At 35.2% G+C, this 20,282-nt stretch overlaps 1 protein-coding gene across 5 annotated transcripts in view; it reads left to right on the forward strand.

The window, feature by feature from the left end:
• ROBO2 (roundabout, axon guidance receptor, homolog 2 (Drosophila)) overlaps positions 1–20,282 on the forward strand; it is a 625,987-nt gene that overhangs the window by 476,612 nt on the left and 129,093 nt on the right. For 3 of the 5 annotated variants that reach the window (XM_011966113.1, XM_011966115.1, XM_011966114.1), the window contains exons 6-7: positions 13,993–14,120; positions 18,665–18,676. In XM_011966113.1, coding sequence (XP_011821503.1) covers positions 13,993–14,120; positions 18,665–18,676 — 140 coding nt within the window. The remainder of the gene's footprint in view (positions 1–13,992; positions 14,121–18,664; positions 18,677–20,282) is intronic. The other 2 variants (XM_011966117.1, XM_011966116.1) reach the window with 1 other exon arrangement.

The raw sequence follows: 20,282 nt of genomic DNA on the forward strand, positions 1-20,282 counted from the left end.
TTATAACTGTCTTGAACTAGGTTCGAGGGTGGCTCCTGGGTCCTGTGAAAAACTGTGTTAATTGTGTTAATATTCAGAATTGGAAGGCATTGGACATAGAATATTTGAAGTAGAAAATAATGAATAGAAGATATAACTTGAACAAACTCAGACAGAGTTCAAAGTTCAGTAAACAGAAAATGAAGTGATTCTTCTGCTCAAAATATACTGTGTGATGTCCCCAGTGTCTCCTTTGTGAACACTTGGCATTTTGTCATGAGCAATGTTTGATGCCAATGAAAGAACATAACCTTCCTCTTCCTGCATGTGTACAGCCTTCGTTTATTCCCTCATTAACAAATTTGTCATGACTGCCTACTAGGTTCAAGTAACTGTACTACTTGTATTCTGAGGATACAACCGTTAATAAAAGTGACAGGGCCATGCTTTTATGGAGCTTGAAATCTAGAGGTATAAGTAGATATTAAGTTAATCCTGTGTCAGCATAAGCAGAAGTAGGTGGGCTAATGGGAGAGAGAGATGGGAGGTATGGAGAGTGGACCAGATGTGAAGGCTCAGCATATGCAGGGATGCAAGAGACAGCCCGAGAATTCTGGGGTATAGTTGAATGCTCGAGTGTAAGAGGGGCCTGGCGAAGTGGCCAGAGACCGATGAGGATGTCACATATAGACTGAGTTCAGAAGTTTGAATTACTCCCTGAGCCCTCCAGAGAGCCAGTCAAGGGTGAATTGAAGTTTTTGTTAGTCTACTATATATATTTAAAGAAGACGGTAAACTGTTGTATTAATATAAAATTGGGGTTTTGCCAGGCAAATGCAACATTAAAGCAATGGAACAAGATAACTGAAGATATAGACAAGCAACTTATGGATCACGACATCTAAGCAGGGTAGAGAAAGTAACGAAGATACAAAGGGTTGAGAGAGAGACATGGAGGAAGAGGTTCAGTCTGTGAACTGATTAAGTGAGGAATACACAACCAAGGTTATGGCAGGATCAGACATTTGAACCTCAGATTTCAAAGGCAAAGCCATTCCAAAGGCCAGAGAGGACAATGGCCAAAAAGACATAGAGACAATAATATCACTGGAAGTGGTGATAAGAATGAAGTGAGGTCAACTATGGAAAACGTTAGATGACATTTATTGAGGATTTACTATGTGCCTTGTGCAAATCTCAAAACTCTGAATGTATTGAATCATTTAGCTCTTACAACAGCCCTGTGAGGTAAGGCCTATTAATTATCATCTTAAGGAAGAAGAAATTCTACATATTTCATTTCAAAACTGGATGACATGAGACTCAATGAAGCTGAATTTTGTTTTGGTTTGCTGTATTTTATTTGCATGAGAGAGAATAAGTATCTCATTCAAGTAATATTTATTGAGTAATTACTCTGTGTCAGACACGGAGTCATTGCTTGGAATGGTCGGAGGTGTGGTCTTCATTTTCCCTTTTCCTCTGCCTTTCCTCCAGAAGGCAAACCCTCAGGAAATAGCCAGATTTGCATAAAGGCATGGAGGAGAAATACCTGAGAAAGACAGACGAAAAGGACACTTCACAAATCAGGAAACAGGTAGTTTAGAAAGCACAGTGAAAAATCCTTGTGGAGATGGCCACAAAAATTTTGTGAGGGGTTATATTAGAGGAGATGAAACTCACTTCAGAGTAAATGAAAAACAAGAGAATAAGATGACAGGAGAAGATGGAAACTTGGGTGATGAACACAACAGGCTGGGAACTTCACAGCTGGCCACAAATTTGCCAAGAGAATTAATCCCTAGAGTTTCTATTGCCGTTCCTGTGGCAAACATTCCTATCCCATGTTTGCCATAGGAATGGAAGATGGGAGAGACGGGCACTCAGAAGACAGCCACAGGCTCCACTGGTTAAAACTTGGAAGGAGTTCTGGTTTAGGGTGAGCAGGATGCTTGGACCTCTGAAAGAGCCCAGCTGAAGTTTGGTTTCATTGCCCACCCTCCAGAGAGAGGCTCTGGTTCCAAGGTGGTCAGTACCCAAATTCCTTGGCAACGGTTCAAGTCCTAGTCTTTTTGGCCTAGTTACCTTATGAGCGGAAATCTGCACTTCATTAAATCAATGATTGTCCAGTTGTGGTAAACATCTTTTTTATTTGTTTGTCTTTGCTTAGTGTTTTTTTTTTGTTATTTTTTTTTTTTTTTTTTTTTGAGACAGAGTTTCACTCTTTTTGCCCAGGCTGGAGTGCAATGGCGTGATCTCGGCTCACCGCAACCTCTGCCTCCCGGGTTCAAGCGATTCTCCTGCCTCAGCCTCCCGAGTAGCTGGGATTACAGGCATGTGCCACCACCTCGGCTAATTTTTGTATTTTTAGCAGAGACGGGGTTTCTCCATGTTGGTCAGGCTGGTCTTGAACTCCCGACCTCAGGTGATCCACCTGCCTCGGCCTCCCAAAGTGCTGGGATTACAAGCGTGAGCCACCGCGCCCAGCCTGCTTAGTTTTTTAGTTGGAAAATGTCTTGCTCTCTCAGCTGTGCGAAAGGAAGGTTAGCATAGGGATTTGACATTGGTGGGTCAGGCAGACGAGAGAGCCAGTGGTCACTGGAGGATGAACGTAAGCAGGGGTAGAGTATGGGAAGTCAAGACAGGCTAAAATATTGTTTGGCTTGGTTAATTAAGACAAGATGAGGAGGCCACCATATTTCAAGTTTCATTTTGGTTTTCTGTCGAGGTCTTCGGAACAGAACAGCAAGCACACTTGAATAACCTTGCATCTTACTAGTTCCCTGCAAGTGTAACCTCCCAGGGTTTTTTATTTCTTTTATTTTACAATGAATGCTGTGAAAATTTTCATTTTCTTAAAAGGATATCTGTCTCTCATACTTCTCTAAGATGCCCTGCCCAGAAATTGCTTGCAACCTCATCCCTGAGAGAATTGGCAAATATTCACTTCACCCAAACTGTAAACATTAGCCTGCATTATATTGTAGACAAAAAGAAAAGTGTGACTTATGGTTGTCTATAGATTAAAAACAAAAACTCAGTTTGTACCAACCAAATAATGGCTTATTGTGTTCATTTTGGGGTCTCAGGCCTCAAAGGTGATTTAAGAGCTTGCCTTTAGAATACACCTTAAATATTAAAGATTAAGAAAGCATCATATGGAATTAGATTGCCAATAAGTGCTTATGTGATTCTTAATACCAGTTTCAAGTGTTGCCTGTGCAAAGATATTACTTGAAAAATTGTGGAGAGATCATTTTAGAAAAATTGAGCAAAGTTTCCTATTTTCAACTCTCAAAATTGAAAGAGGTAGAAGATTTAACTTTCTGCAGGAAACTTTATAGTCCATAGAAGTGTGCCTTGAGTAAACTTGTGAGTTACTAAAATGCATGTTTTAATGTAATTGAACGACACTGTCAGCAAGTTCTAGATGGACGGATCTCCATGTCCATAGCATGGCACAGGGGAACTGATTAGTGGGTATGTATAAAAAATGAGTACAGGGTTCCATAAGATGAATAAGTGATTTTATCCTAAAAATTCTTCTGTTGAAAGTAAGACAATACACTACGTGACATTTTCATAGAAAGCTCCACAGTGAAATTGTCTTGACTTGTGGAACTATGGAATGCCTGTAGTTATAGACCTTTACTTTCTGAAAGAGTCTGAAAGGTATAGGTTGACTTTCCGCTATTTGAATTGAGTGGAAGTGTTTCGAAAATTGAAACCAAACTTTTCAGGTCTCCTTAAAGGGGAAGAAATATTTACTCATATAGACATTAAATGTTTCCTGGTTCAATTCATAGTTTTTACTATTGGCCAACTTAACGATTAACACAGCAGATGCATAATAAAATTTTAAGTGCTAATTCAAAACACTTGTTCTAGAATTGGAGCCAGAATTCTTATAATAAGAAGTAGTAGGTGATTTCGAAAACTAAGTATGTTGAGAAAATAAATTTCCTTCCATGAAAACAAAGGTGCTTTTGAGATGAGAATGGCCAGTCAGGAAGTTTTACAGAGTCCTCACATAACTCAAACAAGGTGATGAGATACACAGGCTTGAGCTAAGCATGATAAAATGCCAGTTTGTAATAAAAATTTTAATCTATATTTCTTAATTTGTTTTCTCCTCCTAAATTCTATGGTCATTGTGGAAGGCTTGGGAATCCCTAAATTGTCTGAATTATATTCTTAACAGCTAGAAAATCATGAGAAGTTACTACCCTTGAGGCTTAATGTGCATCAATAATTGCAAAGTATGAGTAATGAATAAAATGTGGTTATAAAGTTTTGCCAGTTTTCAATTCCTGTTTGATATTTTAAAAGTAAATTTAGCTGTATAGGAAATCTTTCCACTAGGTATGAAAGCAGGTATGTTTATGAGGAAAAAATAACATAGATTCTTTTATGTAAATTTGGAAGTGGTTTTAGAGTATAGTACTTTGTTTTGTAAAACATACTTAATATTTCTCTTTTGAAGCGCTTTTAAGATTATTCTTCAAATATAAGATCACACACAAACAGAATTATGCATGCAAACTGTGGGTTTTAAGTATTAAAATAAATTTACTTTGTTTTGTTTATTATTCAGCTGAACAGATGGTAATGATTTTGACACAATACAGTTTTCGTTTTCTTTTTTTCTTCCTTGAGAAAAAAAAACACAAAACACAAAACACAAAAACACAGAGCTTCTTCTCCACTTTGTCACAGCTGGTTACCAATCAATCTCAGTTCACGGTACAGTGATGATAGCACATGTTGTCCAGGGGCCAAATCTGATTGGGTTGCATTTTTCAGCAGTGTTTCATATCAGAAAAAATAAGGTATCTCTATGGTGGGGACTGTCAGCACACAATTGTACAACTCTCATTAATCAAACCTGGCAACAATGATTGCATTTATTTAAGTCAAAGACTGACAGATTTCAAAATGGAAATCACCAAATTTCTATTTGAATTTCCTCATCAGTAATGTTTTGTCATCTGTTTCTTTTTTTCTTGATTTTAATTACAGCCAATGATACCTTCTACATTGACACTGATCATTACATATGATCATCTGCCCGTGTTGATCATGTATAATATAATATTATACCATGTTACGAAGTAGCCGTTTCATACCAAAATAAACTCTACTTCTTGAAAATTTATTCTAGACTGTTTAAAGAAGGCTAAATGCTTGGGAGGCCGAGGTGAGCGGGTCACGAGGTCAGGAGATCGAGACCATCCTGGATAACACGGTGAAACTCCGTCTCTACTAAAAATACAAAAAATGAGCCGAGCGTGGTGGCGGCGCCTGTGGTCCCAGCTCCTCGGGAGGCTGAGGCAGGAGAATGGCGGGAACCCGGGGGGCGGAGCTTGCAGGGAGCCAAGATGGCGCCGCTCACTCCAGCCTGGGCCACAGAGCCAGACTCCCTCTCAAAGAAAAAGAAAAGAAAAGAAAAAGAAGGCTAAATGCAATAAAAAGCAAAATACAAATACCTTTGATTGTTTAATAAGAAAATAATGTTAAAGGATATATACATCAGGAAAAACATTTATGAACCTCCCGGTGTTACAGTTGGTTTTAGAGGAATATTGAGAAAAAATATTGATAGTTTCTGGAGGTTTTGAAACTGAGCACAAAGTCACCAATACATAAATACCTACTTGCCCAATGCAAATGCACACAGAGCAATAAACGCACACATCCAATAGAAAATGCATGCTGCTGTTTGTTAGAAAAATAAATGTACTTATAAAGAGTTCCAGTCATTTTATAACTTGAGATAGCAATGTCAGCATTTTATGGAAAATTGTATTTGGAAACAGGCATTTTCTCTAAGTTATTTACTGCTGTGCAATTATATGTAAAGCCCTGTTGTACACTATAAAGATATCTTTAAATGTAAGGAGATGTTATTTGTAACTTATCATATCACTCTGTCAATATTTGCTTTCAAGGGAGAAATGCATGTTTCCCCAATTTTCCAATGTAATGGTTACAATGAGATTACTATTAAATATGGACCAATGTATCTAGAAAGAAATTTAAGAAATAAAGCCACATTTATTAGACCTGGGAAAATTCTTGAAACCTGGTAGTTTTAGGGAGCACGTTATTGACTTAGGGAAACTGTGACCCATTAGAGAAAGCAGAGGCTGGTAGTAGATAGTCACAAAAGTTTTTCCCCAACTCTAACTGCCTCTGTCTGTGACTTTGGGAAAGAGACTTTGTCATGTTTTGCTTCAGATTGCCTACATGTGAAATTAGTAATGAACCAACTATTTGCATTCTAGATTTTGAAGTCAGTCAGACATAATTTCTTTAAAAGTAGTGTTTATATTTCTCAAGCTTTTGCAGATAGGAGTTAATCTGATCACAATTACAGGCCTATCCTTTCTGTGACCTAAGACACCTCTTAATGTAAACATTCATAAAGGTATCAGAATTTGATTGAGTCTTCCGGGATTTTTGTAGGACTAGCGACTGGCATAGTGGATTGGTGATGTTGGGAGGAACAGTAGTGTCTTTATGGTGTACAGTTGTATTAGGTTTGTTGAGTCAGCAGTGTGACGAAGCAGAAAGAGCTTGTACTTTGGAGTAAGACAGATCTTGATTTGAAAATTCAAATTTGTAGGTTAAAAAATGTCCACTTTTTAAATTATGTCAATTGTTTAAATAATTTTAAAATATTGCTAGGCCAACACACACACACACGCACACACACACACCCCTACAAATTTATACAATCCAACATAAACTTCAGTACCCAGACCATGAGACCCGAATTCTAATAACAACAGCCATTAAAAGCTTAACTGTGATGTTAACCATTTATTATTTGAACCCATTAAGAAAAAATTCTAAGCAGCAGCTACTCTTTTGGTAGTATATCTCCTGTTTACTTTAATTTCCTTGTATGGATTCATACATCAGGGTTTTAAAAAATTGAGTGCTTATATTGTCCTTTGGTGAAAAGCTGGATAAAAATCTTTGTAATATGGTTGATGAAGATTGCGCCAGGGGACTTAGATTCCAATACGGTCTAAACCTTTGCTACCGATGAATTCCAGGGCACTGGATAACAAAAAACTATTTTTCTAATATTAAAATTAGGACATTAGACTAGGCCCAACAATGTTGAAATTCCTTACTATGTCTCAGAATGTATGATCTGTTAGTGTCTTGACTAATTTCCACGTATTTTCTTATTATTGCATAATAAAAGAGTATTTTTATCTATTATCCTAGAGGTACTTTATTTAGGCTCCATATGTTCTCCCTTAATAATATTGGATTAGCTGAATATTTTCATGTTCACTCATTCATATCTTCATGCTTTTCAAGACTTTAACAAAGTTCTTTGAAATTATTATTTTTACACATGCCATAATTCCTTTCTTAAGAAACGAGGAATAAAATGGAACATAATATCCCAATTTGTGCTATGCCAGATTTTATAAATGTCTAAGAACAGCTATATGGTTTGCTTTCAAGTTGAATTTTATCTATGTACATTTTCTAATTTTTAAAATGGGGAAAATAATAGCTTCCCACCTTACTTACCAGAATTGTTATGAGGATAAATGAAAGAGTACATTTGAGAATACTATGCAAATATACTTTTACTGTTACATTTTATTTTCATAAGACATGTGACTTGAAACCGCTCTGCCAAAATAATGAGCTTATATATTTGAAAGCATGGAACAAAACACAAAGCTTACATTGTTTTCTCTCAGTCTTCACATTTGTTTTATACATTCTGCTAAAATTATTTCATTTATTTTGGTGGAGAAAGAGACATTATTTATTTATTCATGTTACTAATTTACAGAGAGAAATTTATTAATGATAATATGTAAACCAAATGTGTAGATTGCCACTCAAATTGCCAAGTTATCTTCATATAGCTAGTAGCATTAATTATTAAATATTCCAAGTTCTAACATTTTCAGTATCATATCAATATGAATTTAACTTACATTTCAGAGCTAATTGCTGATACATAAACACAACATTACTATGCTTCTTGATACAATATCTTGTTATATTTCAAATTGTTAATCTTTCAGTACTTCATATAATCTTTGCACTGGTAACCATGCTATAAAGGAAGTAGAAAAGAATTTCAAGCATTTGTTGGTGCATCATCATTTTTTCAATAAGAATTCATTGAACACCTCCAGTATCTCAGGCACTGTTTGATTATACTTGCGGTATATAGTTTAAGACAAGAGAGAACCAGTCCTCATTCCCATGGAACATACATGCTGTTGGAAATAAAGAAGACAAGAAATAAGGAAACAAATGATGTGGTAAAGATATGTGCTTTGAAGAAAATAAAATATATTAAAAAGTGACAAAGTAAGTATGAAAGCAAAGAATAAAAAGAAAGTAATTTTTAAAAAGTAACTGGATTGGTGGATAGAAACTAGATTTCTTAGGCAGGAAAGACATGTGTAAGGGAATGATATTTGGGACATCCTGAAAGTCAAAAAGGGTCAGCCATGGAAAACATAAAGGAAGAACATTCCATGAATTTGCAAAAGGACTACAAAGACACAGTAGAACTGGCTTCTTACATTGAACAAGTAAAAGAAAAGCCATGTGACTGGAACAGAGTGAACATGAAGTTTGAGAGCTAGGCAAGGACCAGATTATCTAAAGCTTTAAACACCATAAATAAATAGGTTTTATTCTGAGCGACCGAATGAGAAGCCATTGGATAGCTTCGAACAGTTCAGTGACATAATCAGATTTATGATTATCAATCAGTAGATCTGTACTGATGCTCTTAATTCCCTTTGAAGCCTTGACATAAAATAACTGCTGTTACAGTCGTCCCTTCTGATTGGCAGTTTTGTACTTTCTCTTTGTGGCTTCAGTTACCCTTGGTCAACTGTGGTTCAAAAATATTAAATGAAAATGTCCAGAAATAAACAATTCATCAGATGTAAACTGCACAGCATTCTGAGTAACACGATGAAAGCTTGGACTGTCCTGCTTCATTCCACCAAGACACAAATCATCCCTTTGTCCAGCGTATCCACGCTATGCACACTACCTACCAGTTAGTCACTTAGGAGCCCTCTTGGTTATCAGATTGACTGTCTCGTGTAGTGTATTTGTAGTTCAGTACCATCTGTGGTTTCAGGCATCTACTAGGAGTCGTGGAACATATTCCATCTGAATAAAGGGGGATTATTGTACAGTATATGGTTGCTGTTGTTAGGAAGAGTTGACCTGAAGATGAGATAATTCATAAGAGACCCAAAATTGAAAAAGCTCTCTTGTAGGAGAGAGAGTATACTTTTCTGTTTGGCACAAGGAGTAGTACTGTTAGTAGTAACTTTGGGAAGAAATTTTTATGTTATCATACATAGAAGATCTTCTAATAGAGATGTTCAAAGATGGAGTAGACCACTTGTCATAGAAACAAGCTGGAGGACTGATTGGTTGCATGTTGCAGATAGGATTCAAGTGTTGAGGGACGGTTGCAGAAAGTGAACTTTTAAAGGTTTCATTTAGCCTAGCGAGTCAATCCCTTTATATGTATTCAAAGTATTCTGATATAAATACATCATATAAACCGCTGATAATATTTGCAGTCTTTCCTCAGGCAAAGATTCAGTGAGAAATGAGAATTTAAAAGATTGTGAGCATTTCAATAACTAAGTACTCGAAGCCTGTTTGTTTTTAAATTACAACATCCCAGTGTGATGGGACATAGCAAGATATGCATTGTAGCTTTTACTTTTAATTGGAGAAAGACAAGACACGGCCCCAGGAAATGTGTGTTAGCTGGAGAGAGCCTCGGAGATAGTTCTGATCTACCCCAGTGTGGAGTCAGACATCATTTCACTAGGCTCTGAATCCTATCATGTCATGTATCCCCAAATTTGGATGCAATGCATAGATGTGTCATCAGCATGTCTTGAATAAAATAATGGAATGTTTATTATAATCTTTTCAAACGTCAGTGATCATCAAGGGAAATGAAAAGATGGCAATGTTGAAGAGCATCTACTAATTCCTACGAACTATGCTGGGCACTGTGATATGCAAGACCGTTAAAAACTATTACCCAAAACTTTTTTTTTACTCCAACACATCCCTGTCTCACTGGAAATGGATTTAGTTACCTTCTGTACTTACACATTTTCTAACAAACCTGGGCCATGTCACCAGACTATTGGCCTTGGCCACAGTTTTACAATCTATATCTGAAAACCTGTTGTATAGGTAGAAAAAAAATAGATTTGCTGTTTGATTTTAATGGCACAGTCTCTTTGAAAGGTCATCTCTTTTATTAGTTGTTAAGACTAATTCATTTTATTCTTCCCAAGTAATAGTTAATGTTAACTTTTCACAAGGAAGGTAATATGCAATCATAGAATGCACAATTACTTGTATCCCCGATCAACGTACCATTAATTAAAAAACAAACAAACAAAATCTCATTCCTATTCTTGTTTCCACCTTCCTTTAAAATGATAAAAAAAAAAATCTCAGGAAGTCAGATTTCAGGCTAAGTTTGGGTTCAAATATTATGTATTTTGTAATTTTTAAATAAACACTTTTAATTTTTTTTTAAATTTCAACCTTTATTTTAGATTTGGAGGTACATGTACAGGTTTGTTACATGGGTATATTGTGTGACAGTGAGGTTTGGGGTACAAATTGTGTCATCACCCAGGAAGAGAGCATACTACCCAGCGGATAGTTTTCCAGCCCTTGACCCCTCCGACTCTCTTTCCTCTAGGAGTCCCTGGTGTCTATTCTTCCATCTTTATATCCATGTGTACCCAATTTTCAGCTTCCACTTAGAAGTGAGAACACGATTTCCTTCTTTTTTATGACTGTGTAGTATTCCATGGTATATATGCACCACATTTTCCTTATTCAGTCCACTGTTGATGGGCACCAAGGTTGATTCCATATCTTTGCTATTATGAATAGTGCTGCAATAAATATGCAAGTGCTTGTGGGGGTTTTTTGGTGAAACTATTTATTTTCTTTTGGCTATGTACACGATAATTGGATTACTGAGTCAAATGGTAGTTCTGTTTCAAGTTATTTGAGAAATCTCCAAACTGCTTTCCCCAGTGTCTGAACTAATTTACATTCTCACCAGCAGTGTGTAAGCATTCTCTTTTTTCCACAGCATCATCAGCATATGCTATTTTTTGACTTTTTAATAGTAGCCATTCTGACTGGTGTGAGATAGTATCTCATTGTGGTTTTGATTTGCAGTTTTCTGGTGATTAGAATAAACACATTTTTTTTTAACTAAAGCAGAAAGCAGGAGATAACTTTTACATTTTATTTAGTTTCCATGTTGTCTTCTCTGTAATGAATGTCTCTAAAGTGAAGTAAAATTTTGTCATACGCTACAACTACATATTTGCTGAATATGAAATTATTTTTCTGTGCACATTACGTAGTTATGTGTCTTACTGTGTTGTTAGCATTTTAAAATTAAACTATTTACTTGCAGAGAAGTACACATAGAATGAGAAAGTGACACATTCAGAGTCAGGGTTTTAATTCTGGGTTTTCTATTTATTAATAACATGACTTTGAGGAGGTCATTTTATTTGCCTAGGTGTCAGTTTTCTTATCTATAAAATGACAATTTCTAATTCAGAAAAAGGTTTTGAGGATACTCTGTACAATGTGTGCAATCATTTTTTTTTAACTGAGGTAACATACAATTTTTTTTCAATGACAAATCAGAAATAATGCACAATGTAGATATCTTTTATTGACTTGGAATCATGGCTTCACATATGTATTGATCCAGAGAAAGGATCATTTTAGACCATTAAGTTTATCTCCCCTCTTTTAGCTCTTGAAAAAGCTCAGCTATAGGACAATGTAGAGACTTCTGAAAGTCACACAACAAGAATAAATAGCTTAAACAGTAGTCAAGAATTCAATTTTTTAGATGAATTGGAAATGTCTGCAAAATACAGTGTTTAAATGTTTCTATCTTACAGCTAAGCATGTCATGCAGTACATAGGCTAACTGTAGAAACGATTATTTTTATTAGACATTAAATACATCACCAGTAACTTTTCTGAAGCCATTATCAAAATAATTGTTTTTCTCACATTTTTACTGGCAAAGTTAAGCAGAAAGTGTTTATCTGTATTATACTCTTTTATGCATTTTAGCCCAGGATTGCTCTTGACTATAAATACATGGGTAAAGTCATTTGGAGTCTTGAAGCCATTCACAGTTGGCCTTTATATCAGCAGGAAACAAGATATTTATCATGTATTCACCACTAGTGTTTCTTGAGCACCTAGTAGGTGGAATAATAATAGCGAACATGTATTGTGCTTTTTGTGTGCCTGTTTTAAGTACTTTATATGTCATTTAAAGCTCACACTCACTCCATGAAATAGATGTTATCTTTAGCACTTATTTTGCTAATGAGGAAATAGAGACCCAGAAAATGTAAGTATACTGTCAACCTTTGCAAGCATGTGAAGAAGCCAAGTCCATGAGTACAACTCTGGCCATTTTGCTCCTGAGCCTGTGCTCTTAACCATTTGATTATGCTACTGGATATTAAAAACTCTATATTTGGAGTATGGATATTGCGGTGAGTGAAGCAGACAAGATCTCTGCCTTCATCAAAATAGATAACAATACAAAATGTAACTAAGTGCAGACTTATTGCTGCAGCAGTAAGTTTTCAAAAAGGGAGTAATTAGATTTTTATAGTATGGTAATGGATGGCTTCACAATGAAGGGAGTGGAGAAGAAAGTAGTGGATAAGCTATTTCCCTAACCACTTATGACATATTTAATAAGCAGAATTTTAAGGCAAAGCACGCAGACAGAAAAGTAACCATGATAATTAAAGGATGGAAGAGTAAGGGTAGTTAAGTTTAGTTGGCATGATTGGTATATAGACAGTGCTTTTTGTCATGCCAAGGTCTATAAATTAGGACTATATTAATTCATGCCTTAGCCTCTAATAAAGTTAAGCTGGGTTATTCTTCTAGCTAAAGCTAGAAGTAGAAGACATCGGGTTATGGTCGTTTTAAATGCAAGCCTAGAATGTTTGTGTTTGTCCTGAAAACAATAGGCAATCACAGCTAGTTTTGAGCAGACAGGACCAATTAAAATGATATTTTGGAAACATGGATCTGACTGTGGTATATATGAGGAAGAGAAGCAAGGTGGCCAACCAGAAACTATTGCAAAATGTGTGTTTGAAATAAAAACCACTGGTAAATATCAGGAGGAAATGTCACATGTGAAAAAAATGATAGCTGGATTATTTAGTTTGTGTAATTATAATTTCTTAGAATTAAATAAGAATATATTCTCATGCAAGTACTCCCAAATTTTTGGTGTTATGTTTTCTGACCCACTTTGTTGGTCTGCTTCATTAATGAAGTGGAGGTAAAACCATAAATGCATGTGAACAAGCTGAATATGTGCATTTCCAAAAATCACTCCAAGGCATGCTGATGTTTCAGGTGTTAATATTCCTTATTTAAAAATTGATTACACACCCTTAATTCTTTTACCTAATGCCCATTTTGTCGATTTGCCAACAAATAAGAGAAAAATTTTGTTCTTTAACATATTTCAGCTCTCTAATATCCAAGGTGCCTAAAAATAAATTGTATTATTGAACACAGTGTGACTAACAAACTAGTGAAATATAACTCACCAAGAAACTGAGATTGTGTCTATCTTCTTTAGTAGTCAAGAGCTACCACATAAAGGTCAAAGTGCTAATTATGCCTTTGATAGTTGTGCAGTGGAAAGAATTGTATACATATGTGAAGTATAGGTAACTGACAAGCAGCTGAAGATTAGATATGAAATTGATTTTATTAGCAATACCTTTAAGTAATTGCACTTTATGGCTGATTTGTGTGTGTATGTATTTGTGTTTAGGTAACATACAGTTTAAAAAGAAAAAGGAAGATGATTACTTCATGTTATTATCCATATAGCGAATACTATTTAATAAAACCAGTTCATATTCTACACAGGTATGACATCAAAGATGATTACACACTAAGAATTAAAAAGACCTTGAGTACAGATGAAGGCACCTATATGTGCATTGCTGAGAATCGGGTTGGAAAAATGGAAGCCTCTGCTACGCTCACCGTCCGAGGTAAGAGATTTAAGATGTCAAAGATAATTGAACCAGGACACAAGTATTTGGCTAATTTGGTAAGTGAACTTACAATCAAAATAGTGAATTATGCTGTTTTGTTGTACTAAAATGCCTAGATTTTGTGTCCTCTCTGTCATTAATTGAAATAAAATTATTTTCATTATTTGGTTCCACGTGATGATAACTTAAAAGGATTAATTCTTATTTAGTAAATTGCTTATATGGTTTAAAGTTAATAGTTTATATGGCTTAAAAGTAAATCTTAAAAACAGAAAAGATCTATACTACTCTTTCCATTTCCATTGCTTTCAGCTACTGACTGCTTTTAAATGTCATCAGTTTCGAAGGTACTCTCATGTTTTCTGTTTACTAGTTTGTCACTTTGTCACTTTATACTAGTAGCATACTGTTTTGAAGTTCTTTTTAATGTCGGCATTCAAAACAGCAATCTGAAAAAACTAACAATGCTTCCAAAGGTGAAAATGAATACAGAGGCACTCTCCAGACTTGAGATAATCTGATGTAGAGACTGATTTGTGAAGTTCAGTGGCCTTAAATAATTGAAATAGTCAGTGCTGCTCTAGTAATAACTTTCACCTTCTGAGTGTCATGCACTTCCTCAGCCATGGAATAATGTTCACTTATAGACTCACTGGAATTGCTTGTAAGTGAAAGAAAGCATTGCTTAACTTTACAGTGCACTAGAATAAATTAACCGTCTTTTCAGTGGAACTTGTTGATCACGGGAGGTAAATTATATAGTCCAAGGTACCAAGTAGTACCAAGTGGACACTTAACACTTACTCTTGAAATAGACATTACCCATGGCATCATTCACACTCAGAGAAAATCAAACAAAGATAGGCGAGCACATCCTTTCTCCCCCTACTAACTGTGCCTCCTTCTCTCATCCTTCGTGGTAAAGCGATTGGCTGCATGCTTTCTTCCAAGTCTCAGTTACATCTCACCCCACTTAGTCATACCTCAGACCCTTGTGCAGCTTTGCTCCCAGAAGGTTTCAGAAGTTTAGGAGAAAGGTTTGGAGAAGCTGGAAGTGGCAGGAAAGGTATCAGGGATCCTCAGGTTAGCTTTTTGTGTGGTAAGAATAAGGGTTTTTGCCAGATTTATGATTTCGGCTTCAAATCATGAAAAACTCAGTTACCTCCAGGTTGTTATGAGGAGACAGGCACTTTGCACACCTGGAAAAATGTTGGTGCTTTTCATGCTGCTCAATTGCTCCATCCTTATTTCACCTAATCCATTTTTTTTCCTCTAGACATTCCAGTGTGAATTTAGATACAAAACATATTAGACAAAATTGACAGCTAGTTGCATAAAAGCACTCTTCATTACTTCACAGGTCATAAAGGACTATGATCATATATGAATTGAATATATAGATATATATATATGGATTATGTAGGATGAAAACCTGATAACCTTTGTAAGGCAATGAACACACTTGATTTAACCCACACTCTGCATGGATGGCTTCATACGTCTGTCGTATGTTTGCTGGGCAGCTTATTGCAAAAACAATTCACTAGACCAAAGTATCCCCAAAGTTTTCTTTTCCTTTTTTTTCCTAAAGTAAATGGAAAACAATAATAAACAACCAGCCAATAAACGTCCCACTGGAAAACTATTTGCTGACTAAACGAATGGTGAGAAAACGTGAGGAGTTGTTTGTTGGTAGAAGCGGCAGGGCTGCTTCTATGCTGGAATGCCTGGGCGAGTGAGACTTGAAGTGGTCTGTTTGCCTTAAGACCTTTCCCAGCTAATTGTTTTCATAATTTGCTGAAAGTTTCAGGCTTAACATTTCATTTAACAAAGCATGCTCCTTTTGTGGGGATGTCTGAAGCTAACTTACCAAACTAATAGAAAACATTGTTTTTTTTCAATAGGGTTTATTTTTTTAAATCAGCAAACCTTAAATGGCCTCTCCCCTAATCTATATCCTGTAGATGGATTAGAATGTTTATTCTTTGTGGTAGGTATTTATCACCTCTCTAAGACTGAAACCTCAAAAACTGTGTTTAAAAAGATCTCCTTAACACAATGTAATATAGAGTAAAATACTGTTTAAAAACATTTATTTTTTACCATTAGGAAAAGCATTTGGGTTTTCTCATGCTAAGAGATTAACAGGAAAAAAAAGACAACACTGTTATCTATGACTTATTTTTTTTCTTTGCTAATTTTTCTATGCACATAAATGAAATGTGCAGCCTTTCTTTGGATTGTTTTATTAGAACAGGGTCAACTGACCCAAGAGGCCATGTCCATTTTCATCCATTTAATGCAGAGACACAGTTTAGTTTAATTTGCTGATTTTGAAAACATCCACCTGCTGGTTTTTTTCTGGATAAAATGTTGCTAATGTAACAAGGACAAAAAAATGTATTGTGATGTTTCTGCTAAAACTTTATCGTAACATTCACATTAGCCAGTTGGGGAAAATGTAAGGGAGTTAATTGTCAAAATTTGAAACAGATCTACTCAGTTGTTTCCCATTTCAAAAATATGGTTTAAAAAAAAACTATAAAGTGAGGCGGAACATCAAGAAGCTCCCTTTGCTGACTTGGCAAATGTAAAATTAGGAAGAAATGAAGCCAGTCAACAACAGACCTCCTTGATTAGACTTTTCATTCTAATCAAATAATTTATTACTAATAAAACTTTTTAAATGGCTTAAAAATGACAACACAAACTGCATATTTGCAAGCACATTTTCCCCATTTTTAAATTTTTAAATTTGCTTTGCATAAAGATCTCATTGGAAAAATAATACTGTTTCTAGAGCAATAAAGCCTTAATGTTTTGGAATTATTCTATCCTAAAATAAGACAGACATATATTTTATTCATTTAAAACATGATTTCTCACCACAGTTTCTTTTTTTTTCTTTTGTTAATATCCTACACTCAAAACGCCTTTTCATTTCTAAAGGAAACATTATGTTTGAAATTCAGCTTGAGATGGCAAGCTGAAAAGTGCAAATTCAAAGATGAAGAACAGAAGTTCTTTTTCTACTGGACATTTTGCCAGTGCAAAATTAAGAGAAACTTCATCTGTTAGAATAAGCCACAACTTCACATTGTTAGTCTGTTATCTCTTTTTGATAGTTAATCTTGTATTCTGCTCCCCACTCCCCTGCAAAAAGAAAGAAATTATGGTACACTGGGTAACTTACTCCTCTTTTCCTCTAGCTATAGCAAACACACCATATATGTTAGGACACATTAGGGTTCCACTACACCAGGCTTTTCATACCACTGCTACAATTGCCTTATTGCCTATTGTCTGAATCTTTCCTGCTTTAATTGTGAACAATATTGTGAGACCACGGCTGTCATAGAGACAACTACGTTTTATGTTTATGGATTGCACAGAGCTGGTATTATGATGTATCCGTTAAGTGAATATGTGTAAATACGTGTTCAGTGGTGGTTCCTATCTTGCCCAGAGAGCCATCATCAACACAAAAGCATTGAGACGTTCCAGAGTCACATTACATTTGCGCTAGAACTGTATCTACTGAGATATGGGCGAACCACTGTGAAAAAATTCTGCTTTTAATATCAGATTTCATGAAATTTCCTATACTACTCAGCATATTGTTTCTTCATTTGGATAACGGGATCACGTGTTTTACAATATTTGTCTATTGCTTTTGCATAAAATGGTTTACCACCTAAACTGATAGAGTGTTATTCTTTTTAAGGAAAGGATTATGAAGCCCATGTGTCTCTCTTACAATGTCTTTGCATTAATAACAGGGGCAGCCTATTACCACTGATTTTAGTGATTGAAAGTTATGGTATAATAAAAAAATGATAATTTGTTGAAGCAGCAGTTTGAAAGCCGTTCTCAGTGTGAACAAGAATCAACTTGTCAGTCATTGTTCCCTGCCCTCTGCCAAAAGAAGGAAAAAGCTTAACAGTAGTTAGGGAGCTACTGAGTTGAAATCTCTAAGGATGTTCCAACCTATTTGTTATATTTTCATCCGCCCTGTCCATGGATGAAAAGTGATGTGATCTTAACTTATTCCTGACTGAAAAGCAGCGTCAGGGGCTTTTCTGCAGTCCTTGTAATGGTTCTGACTAACCATGCTTAAAATCCAATTGCTATTTAAATCAGACAGCGAGGGCTTCTTTTATTGACATGACATTTGCTAGTCTGTGACTTGAATAGTGATATTCATCAGGTTTTTAACTTTGGGGTAACACAAGGCTGTTTAACTCAAGATCTTTGAAATAATAACTATAGTAAGTGATGATGATAAGACTTTACCTAAAATATCTCTCAAATTGCTTATAGTCAGTCCTCGGAGTCAAAGTAATTATTTTCCTAGAATTATATTTATAACGCTCAATTTTATCAGACCCAGACATCTTGGTCATACCTGAATTGTGAGAATAGAAATCACTCTATTGTCCATACTTAAATGTAACATTACACATCATGCATTCTGATAATTTTTCTTTCTTTTTTTTTAATTTCTTTTTTATGTTCTCACCACACCATTGTAATGTCTACAGCTCGCCCTGTTGGTAAGTAGCCATCCTTCTATCCACTAAGCATGGCTTTGCACAGTGCTTCATAACTCATGCGTAGTAAGATTTGACAGAGTGGAATATATTTATTTTACCCATGTTAAAATAATACTTGAGACTGTCTGCTCTAAAAGTTTCTCCTGTTTTTTTTTAATCACATTGATAAACAATTTTGTAGTGACTTTTGCTACGTAGAACTAAGTAGGTAACAATTTTTATGTAAGAGAATAAATGAATGATTTATATTTATGGACTGCTAGCTTTTCTTATAGGAGAAAAATATATTGTGTTAGGATACAATAAAAAAGCATCACTATCCTTTTTTGTATGTATAAAATAATCAATTATTAGTTATGTTTGATGTTAAGATAAAAAGTTATGAATTAAATTAAAAAGTTCTATGACTTTACACATTTCTTTTAAGTTATGCAGAGTCCCAGTATTTTAGGGATATTTTTAACTGCTGCATATGTATTGCCTGCATGCCTATTTAAACAAAATTAAGTAAAATGCTTTAAGTACATGCTTACCCTAAGTGGGGGAGGGAGAGTGGAACTGTGTTGTTTGGCATGAAAAGTTAGTGTTTGTGGTTTTAATATATCTTATTTTTCATTTGGCTTTGTGAAATTAAAGTAAGTTAACAGCTTGCTTTTGCAGATATTTAAGTGGTAATTATTTGTAAACATTTGGAAGATAAAATATTTCAATTCATTGACTTAATAAGCTTTCTGCATCTCTTTTAAGCTTTAGTTTAATCCACCAATAACTATGTTTAAATAAAATTTGGTAATTGTGTTACATGTAAATGAATAGATGGATGCATAAACGGATGGATGAAAGAGTGAACAAATTTAGTACACTGCTTCTTCAATATACCAAAAGATGCTTTAATAAAACTTACTCAATTTTGAGGGCTTTCTAAATTGTCCATCTAGCTTCAAAAGCTTTCTTAATGTGCTGGCTTGACATTATTGACACTTGATAGATATGTTGGTTCAGACTCACACATTTTTCCCCCTTTGGTTGAAACAGTCATGGACTTTATTGTTAGACGGTATGTTTTCACATCGTCAGCAAATACGGTAAATATACTTTGGTTTCCCAATCTGACTTTCTGATCTGGTGTTTCTGAGCAATACTCCCTTTTGATTAGTAATTTAATATCCCTTATCCTCAGTGACGTCCTCTATAAAATGGAGAGAATAATACTGACTTATCAAAGCTGTTGCCGGAGGGGACTGAGTTTATGATTTATTTTGTACGTAAAAGGCATTTTGTCTGCCAATGTTGGTAGCTATCGTATGCCTAGTTTCTGAGACATTACTTCACATTTTAATATTTTTGAAATAAAGCTATGGCTCACAATTAATTGAAACATAAGCTGTGGGATGTTTTTTGAAACAATGAGGAAATCAGTTGTGGTTTGTATAACTGAAGTTTGAAAATTGAAGGATATATTGTAATCGTTTTTAAGCCTTATTTTCTTGTATTTGTAAGGATTCCTATTAATGGTAATTTTATGTGTCTTTTGAATTACATACAAAATTAAGAAAAGAATGAGAAAGAATAAGATGATGCAGCAATAGACAAAGAAAGAGCTGAT

This window comes from Mandrillus leucophaeus, unplaced genomic scaffold (genome assembly GCF_000951045.1).
Source record: "Mandrillus leucophaeus isolate KB7577 unplaced genomic scaffold, Mleu.le_1.0 Scaffold745, whole genome shotgun sequence".
In the NCBI taxonomy this organism is placed as follows: Eukaryota; Metazoa; Chordata; class Mammalia; order Primates; family Cercopithecidae; genus Mandrillus; species Mandrillus leucophaeus.